At 45.6% G+C, this 8,146-nt stretch overlaps 1 protein-coding gene across 1 annotated transcript; it reads left to right on the plus strand.

The window, feature by feature from the left end:
* Positions 1 to 24: 24 nt before the first annotated feature.
* On the plus strand, positions 25 to 6,147 carry slc26a2 (solute carrier family 26 member 2). Its single transcript, XM_005755103.2, has 4 exons — positions 25 to 1,409; positions 1,489 to 1,779; positions 2,068 to 2,516; positions 2,777 to 6,147. The coding sequence occupies exons 1-4, from the start codon at positions 807 to 809 to the stop codon at positions 3,579 to 3,581; spliced, it is 2,148 nt and encodes a 715-aa protein (XP_005755160.1). The 5' UTR covers positions 25 to 806; the 3' UTR covers positions 3,582 to 6,147.
* Positions 6,148 to 8,146: the final 1,999 nt, after the last annotated feature.

The raw sequence follows: 8,146 nt of genomic DNA on the forward strand, positions 1-8,146 counted from the left end.
TTGTTGTTGAATTGTGCTATACAAATAAACTTGCCTTGCCTTGCCTTGCTTCTGGGTTCGGGTGGCGTTTGGGTGGTGACCCTAAACTCTGCAGCTTTTACTTGGAGCTGTTGAACGTTGACCAGAGGCAGATGTATTGGGGTGTGGTGTTCAGTTTGAAGAAGGGCTGCGACTCACAAGGACTGAAAATGCAGAAGTGTTTTATCTGTGCTGTGATGCAACATCAGAGGCAGGAAATCAGCAGAAAGTCATAAACGCACACACACTGAGCTGATCTCAGTAACCTCTGACCTCACAGCTTGAACTGTGACCACATTCAGCACACACACATTATTAGAATAAGACATACTCTCAGGTAAAGGTACCGGTCGTATCTCAGGGATGTTGAAGTGTGCTTACACGGTGGGCTGGACCGGTGAAGCAGTCCTTCCTGTCTCAGTAATGACTGCACGTCTCATCCCTGACGCTTTCTTTTGGTAGCTCATTTGCCAAACTGTCCTAGATTAGCCCAAGGTTTCAATAAATCAGAAAATGTTTACCTATAACTGGCAGGCGGTGCCAGTTGCATGCTCTCTTTACACAGAATGCATCTTTAAAATCCTTGATGCTGGTTTCACCAACTGGTATTCCAGGAAAGTGCAGTCCAGCGTTTGGCTAACGTCAGTGGCTCACAGCTCCTGTGGCTTTTTAACAAGTCCATCAAATTCCCCGACCACTTCGGGGGGCTGTTACAGTCAGTGGTTTGAGGTGAAGCTGAGAAGAATAATGGCTTTTTTCTCAACCTGAACACAGATAAAGGCTCAGCCATGCTTCACGGGGAGGACAGCTGTACGGCAGTAGAAGATGGTGGTGAGGAGGACCAGCACCGGCCTCTTATCCTGGAAAGAATTGAGAAGGAAACGGGAAGAACCTGGAGAACGGTTTTGTCTCAGCGGCTCAGGAAGCACTGCTCCTGCACGCCAGAGAAGGCCAAATCCAGAATCCTCAGCTTCTTCCCGGTTCTCCAGTGGCTGCCGCGCTACAAGCTCAGGGACTGGATCCTGGGGGATGTTATGTCAGGAGTGATTGTTGGAATCCTATTGGTTCCCCAGTCCATAGCCTACTCCTTATTGGCCAACCAGGATCCCATATACGGCCTGTACACGTCTTTCTTCGCTTCCATCATCTACGCCCTCCTGGGCACTTCCAGGCACATCTCGGTGGGGATTTTTGGAGTGCTCTGTCTGCTCATTGGCCAGGTGGTGGACAGGGAGTTGGCCCTGGCGGGATACCTCCCGGAGAGCAGCCTGAGTGGGAATGACAGCAGTGTCCCGTTGGCTGGAAATGACAGTGGTGTGGTGGGATGTGACCGGAGCTGCTACGCGATTGCCGTGGGGGCCACAGTTACCTTTACTGCTGGGATTTACCAGGTAAGTGTGCAGGGGCACATGTGGGCTTTAATGACTGAGCATAGAACGACACTACCTTACTTCTGCTCATCTCTTTCAGGTGCTAATGGGCCTTCTGCAGGTGGGCTTTGTGTCTGTCTACCTGTCGGACTCCCTCCTCAGCGGGTTTGCTACAGGAGCCTCCTTGACCATCCTGACGTCTCAGATCAAGTACCTGCTGGGCCTGAAGATCCCCCGTCCTCAGGGCTGGTTCACTCTGTTTAAGACATGGTACGGCCTGCTGAGCAACCTCGGGAACACCAATGTGTGTGACCTCATCACCAGTCTGGTGTGTTTGGCAGTACTCATACCTACGAAGGAGCTCAATGACCGCTTCAAGTCCAAGCTGAAGGTAAAAGTGTGGCGATATAACACTCCAGTAAAACTAAAATTAAACCTCCTTTTGGCACCGTCAACCCTAAGGATGCTGTTGGTGGCTCACCTGGTCATTTTGTGAAATAAACTCAACTGTTGGTTTGTTTCCTTACCGAACACATTTCCCTTTGTAAATTTATTATTTATTTATTATTATTTGTATAATTTTCCTTATTATACAAATATTCATTCTATGAAAACAAAAAGCACCCTGTTTCTACCTGTGTGGTTTACTCTGTCCTCGCCCTCACCTGTCCTTCTCTAGGCTCCGATCCCATTCGAGCTCTTTGTGGTGATAATTGCCACCCTCGCATCTCACTTTGGCCATTTCAACACCGAATATGGGTCAGGTGTGGCTGGGGCCATCCCCACAGGCTTCCTCCCTCCTCAAATGCCCATGTGGTCTCTGATCCCCAACGTGGCCGTCGACGCCTTCTCCATCGCCATCGTGGGATTCGCCATCACCATCTCACTGTCGGAGATGTTCGCCAAGAAGCACGGCTACACGGTGGATGCCAACCAGGAGATGTATGCCATCGGGTTCTGCAATATCCTGCCATCGTTCTTCCACTGCTTCACCACCAGCGCCGCGCTGACCAAAACCCTCGTCAAGGAGTCGACCGGGTGCCAGACGCAGCTGTCAGGGCTGATCAGTGCTCTCCTCCTGTTGCTGGTTCTTCTGGTGATCGCGCCGCTCTTCTATTCCCTCCAGAAGTAAGAAAAGCAGGACGTCAGTCTAACCTCTAAATGATTGCTAACTAGTCTTCTTGCAGACTGACCTCCTGATGAGGTCGTTCGAGTCTCGATCTTAAGTTTTAATCGGAGCAGCTTTTATGGCTTGTGCCGTCTTTACCCCATCACTCCTTCAGCTCTTCCACGCTGAGGACGTTGATGCAGGTAGAGGCCACAGCTGTGTGTAAGCTTCTGATAGGCTGCGGTGATCTTCACCTCTCTCCTCTCCTGTTTCTGCTCAGGTGTGTTCTTGCTGCCATCATCGTGGTGAACCTCCGCGGTGCTCTTCGAAAGTTCACCGACATTCCCTGCATGTGGCGTGCCAACCGCATCGACGCCTTCATCTGGCTGATCACCATGGCAACCTCAGCGCTGGTCAACACGGAGATGGGGCTTCTTGTGGGGGTTTTGGTGTCGGCTTTCTGTGTCCTGGGCCGAACTCAGCGGGTCCAGGTCCTGAAGCTCGGCCGGGCTATGACCAGGGAGCATTACGAAGATCTGGCGTCTTACAAAGGCCTCCAAACGCACCCCAACGTGGCCATCTTTAGATACGAAGCGCCAATCTACTATGCCAACCAGAGCCTGTTTAAAAAGTCTCTGTACAGGTGTGTAGGACTTGACCCTGTGAAGGAGAAGAGCCGCCGTGTCAAGTTCCAGAACAGCAAACTGCAGGAAGAGGCTGCCGGAGTCCCAACTAGCAAAACGGACGAGAAAGAGGCCGAAACTCCTGCAGCCGTCACCCTGATGATGGACACAGCCTCCCGTTACTTACGCAGGATAGTGATCGACTGCAGCGCCGTCTTGTTTCTGGACACTGCCGGAGTGAATGCTCTAAAGGAGGTCCGCAAAGATTACGGAGAGCTGGGGGTGGCGGTGGAGTTGGCTCAGTGTAAGACCTCTGTGCTGGACACGTTGGAACGAGGAGGATACTACTGCAACCAAAAAGGAGGCGACGCAGGAGAGAACCGCACGATCTTCTTCACTATCGAAGACGCCGTCCGCCACGTCGAAAGCCGCAGCACTCCTAACGGAGACTATAAGTCCTAAAGAGACAACACGTCTATGTTTACATGTCTGCAGCGTGTGGCTGCACAGATGTGCCTTTGTAACAGTTTTCTGAAGTCCTACCTTCATCTCAGGTTTCTGCATCCAGACAGGTGATCAATCACCACAGTGTGAACGTCCATGTACCGATAACTCACCTGTGGACTGTATAAGAAGAACCAGCCACCCACGAGGAAAGAATACCCAGACCCTACCTGACAGCTTGAGTCTGTGTCTAAGGCAGACTCAGCAAGTTTACATCTGCATAGTACAAGTGCTGCACAGTGTAAAATATGTGTTTTATACTGCACGTGGGAAATATGTGTTTCATAATGCACAGTACTGCACAGTGAGTACAAGTACTGCACAGTGTGAAGTTCAATTCAATTGTGCAGTTGGAAGTGTTCCCAACTGCACAGTACAAGTACTGCACTCTGTGTACAAGTACTGTACAGTGTGAAATATGTGTTTCATAATGCACAGTACTGCACAGTGTGTACAGCACAATGTGATATGTGTTTTATACTGCAGAGTACAAGTACTGCACTCTGTGTACAAGTACTGTACAGTATGACACTGGTCATGCCCTAGTGTTGTTTATAGAAACCAGAGCCGTATTCTGACTTAATTTTTAGATACTGAGTCGGAACGATGCACGTGCACATGTTCAGGATGACGACTGGGGTTAGGATTTAAAACAGGTGTAAATGATTTAGTATTTTTTTTTTTTTGTTTTTTTTTATAAGGTATAAACTGGATTTTTTGCCACAATCAAAAACGATCGTAATCGTCTGCTGTTTCGTGTTTGGGTCTATCAGTCCAATCATGACTGACGCCTCAGGGCAGGAAGTTTGAAACACATGTAGAAAAAAGCAGCAGCTCTGCTGCTCTGAGGAGAGACATTGGAGGTATCTAAATGCTTTAGATTTTTAGATCAGAACCCTGCTGGATAAAAACATAGATTCTTCATATGTGCTTAATAAGAAGCAGCCATCCTGTGCCTGAACATGAATGTACGTGCAATGACCCGAGGAAGCATTTGTCTGTTAGCACTGATCACAGGTGTATGCATGTGCTTCCAGATCCTCTGACAGACGAATATTCCTCCGGTGAGGATGAGAGACTCTTCCTGTTTAACTGTTAGCTGCAGTCACATGACCTTGGCCTGTGCCTTCTTTCTGTGAATCGGGTAATGAATTAGGCAAAGTTCGAGTTGAAGAAAAACAAAAGTGCAGTGTGAGATTTCGAGGTTGCTGTGATGTTGATTCGTGGGGGTCAGAGATCATGGGTTGTGCCTTAGTTAACCTGACCCCCCCACACACACACACACACACACACACACACACACAAACGATGAACATAGCCTCCCGTTACTTACGCAGAGTAGTGATCGACTGCAGCGCCATCTTGTTCCTTGACACTGCCGGAGTGAATGCTCTAAAGGGGGTCCACAAGGATTACGGAGAGCTGGAGGTGGCGGTGGAGTTGGCTCAGTGTAAGACCTCCGTGCTGGACACGCTGGAACGAGGAGGATACTATTGCAACCAAAAAGGAGGCGACAACACACACATACACACAGCAGAGATGGGTTTTGATGTACTTTCTGTAGCTTTAATGAAACCTGCCTCAATAAACTTGGTAGCATTATTATTCATAGAACACTTAATTATTAGAAAGGCCGAAGTTAGTTCTTAAGCAGATGTATTCTACAGTTTTTTATTATGAGAAAATTTTTTATGTATACGTGTTTCTGAGTATGTGCCTAAAGCTTATGCACTAAAATTTTGTACATGAGTTTTACCGTAAAGCAGCACAATCCTGGCAGCAGTTTTACTCTTTGCGCTTTTCAAAGCTGTTTTATTAACTTAAATATCCAAACTCTCCATCCTGCTTCCATCTCAAAGGGTTTAATCATGATAATCAGATAATTGAGCGGCTTATCTCAGCTGAGACCAGAAAAGTTTTTTTGCTCTTGACCTTTCAACCCTGCTTTGTTTAATGTATGTTCACAGCACCAACGTTAAGTTTTAATGCTTGAACCTTTTAACTAGCTGATCAGGGTAAGAACAGAAGTTTGTTCTCAATGCAAAAGTGTTGCTGAAATGGAGCGTGCTGATATGCAGTGATGGAAGATTTTAAACTGGGAAAATCTTTGTAGAGTTGTTTTTATACTGGGTGTATGTGACAGGACGTGGCGTTTCCAGCCTCTGTCCTTGCTAATTTAAAGCAGTAGTGGTATATATTTTATAGCTGTTTTTACAGAGAAAATCAAAAAGAATTATGGATTAGTTTTGCTGCAGAGTTGTAAAAGTTGATCACACAGCTGTTGATGGAGGTGAATATGCTCGGTGACGCGAGTTTCATGTCGTTCTCCCTGAATGCTTGCCCGAGCAGCTAAACACACACCCGGTGCTTTTAGAGAACAAAGTCCTCGCTTCTGTATCTAAATGTTAAACAGAAAAACATGACGTAAGCTCCCATTTATTCCAATCAGCTTATTTAAGTTTATTGTGTATCCTGGTATCAGAATGAAGCTGTGTTTTACTGGAAAATAAAATCCTGTCTGATTCCTCTCTTGTTTTTCTTCATTACTGCATTTACATAGTCAGCTCTTATTCTGTAACAGTGGTTTTCTGTGTGACGATTTCCTTCATTAAACCAAAGTTAATGCACTCGATGAGTCCAGATGAGAAAACAGAAGACCTGCAGTATAAAAAGCAGTTTTAAAGTGGAGGGAAAGTAAAGAGAGACTCGTTTGGTCTGTGGGGAGTTTCATGGTACTGAACAATAATTGTAGAAAAGATGGACAATGCCACAGCACTTCCTCCCATTGCACAAAAATGAAGCCAAAATACCCCTCTTGTGGGAGCTGCCGTGTTGCGCTTTTGGAGCTGGAGTCTGGCTGGTAGAGACTTGAAGTGAAGTATCTGTGTGACCCTCCCGCCCACACACCCACTGGACGTGACCGCAAACACACCTATGAGCTCAAATTGTGGTCATAAATATTTTTTACTTGTAAATCAGGATTTGTATGTGTTTTACACACACAAATTTGTATTTGGTTTACACATACAAATTTGTGTGTGTGTAAAAAATATTTGTGTGTGCACATAGCAAAAAGATACATGTGAAACTCTGCACTCAAGTTTCAACTTACAAGTACGAATTTTGACCCTATTTTTCTTCCTTTCAGCTGATTGGTCAATGTCATGTCAAACTGACACAAACTGAACTATCCAATCAGAGAACAGATGGGTTTGGCTGTCGAAGGGATGCTTTACTGAGTTCCAGGTCCTTGAAGGGTAATACAGTTTGAAGCTGGAGGATCTTTATATAAATATAAGCTAGGTCCTTTAACTTTTGGTAGCTGTTGAAAGGATACAGTTGTAGTATACCAGTGTTCAGAAATACCATTATTACTTTAGTATTACTATAACACAAAATCACAGTTCACCCAGGACCACTGCTATGAGTCACACTAAGCATCGGACGCAGCATGATCTGTGCTCACCGCTAACTAAGAGTGAAGGATCCTGAATTTGTTGCGCTGGCTGTTGAGCTCTGCTCGTATATTGTTTTTTTGTGGTCTAGGTGTACTAGATGCACCTGATCCTTGTCGTTTCAAAACGTATCTCTCTGACTTTATGTCCTCTACGAGAGTTTGTGTTGTATTATGTTCAAATGTTTAATAAAAACGTATCGCTCATTCATAACAAGGAAAGCTTTGTAACTCTCCCGATTAGAGAAGAGTGTGTCATTTCCACATGCTTTTCCTCCGAGGTCGACCTCCCTTGAAAACGCTCTGGAGGTCCCTGTGTAAGCACGTCAACCTGTGAGAAAAAGTTTACTTGGACACCCAGATGTTTTCCTTCATGGTGTGGCGAGAAGAGACGTGAAAGGGCATTTATCCTTCAAGGACCTGCAGTTCAAAAAAGCGCCCCTTCGACAGCCAAAACCATCTGTTCTCTGATTGGATAGATCACTTTGGTCAATGTCATGTCAATCACAATCAGCTGAAAGGAAGAAAAATGGGGTCAAAATTCATACTTGTAAGTTGAAACTTAAGATAAGATAAAACTTTATTAATCCCTCAGGTGGGTTCCTCTGGGAAATTCGGTTTCCAAAAAGCACAGCACCGACAGAAGTTACAGAGTTACAGAATATTATATATATATACACACACACACACACATATATAAATACAGAGACAAATATAAATAAAATATACGAAGGGGATGAATAGAATAAATAGGAATAAAAATACAAGTGAATTGCACATTTCAAGTATTGAGGTCTATTGCACCATTGACTATTAACAAAAGTATTGCACAAAGGTATTGCACAGTGAAGTGAAGAGGCACTACAGCTTAGTTGTTCCCCCCTCCTTTGTCCTCCTGTTTCCCCTCCAGAGAGGAGTTAAACAGTCTGATGGCGTGTGGGACAAAGGAGTTTTTAAGTCTGTTGGTTCTTGTCTTGGGGAGAAGCAACCTGTCGCTGAACAGACTCTTCTGGTTGTTAATGGCCATGTGCAGAGGATGCCTGGCATTGTTCATAATGTCCAGCAGTTC

This window comes from Pundamilia nyererei, unplaced genomic scaffold (genome assembly GCF_000239375.1).
Source record: "Pundamilia nyererei isolate P.nyererei 1_Seehausen unplaced genomic scaffold, PunNye1.0 scaffold00964, whole genome shotgun sequence".
Taxonomy (NCBI): Eukaryota; Metazoa; Chordata; class Actinopteri; order Cichliformes; family Cichlidae; genus Pundamilia; species Pundamilia nyererei.

Excerpts from the sequence above, each read along its gene's own strand:
- slc26a2 (XM_005755103.2), top strand. The coding sequence starts at position 807 with ATGCTTCACGGGGAGGACAGCTGTACGGCAGTAGAAGATGGTGGTGAG. Across the intron at positions 1,410-1,488 it reads TTACTGCTGGGATTTACCAG|GTGCTAATGGGCCTTCTGCA; the intron begins GTAAGTGTGCAG and ends CATCTCTTTCAG. Across the intron at positions 1,780-2,067 it reads GCTTCAAGTCCAAGCTGAAG|GCTCCGATCCCATTCGAGCT; the intron begins GTAAAAGTGTGG and ends GTCCTTCTCTAG.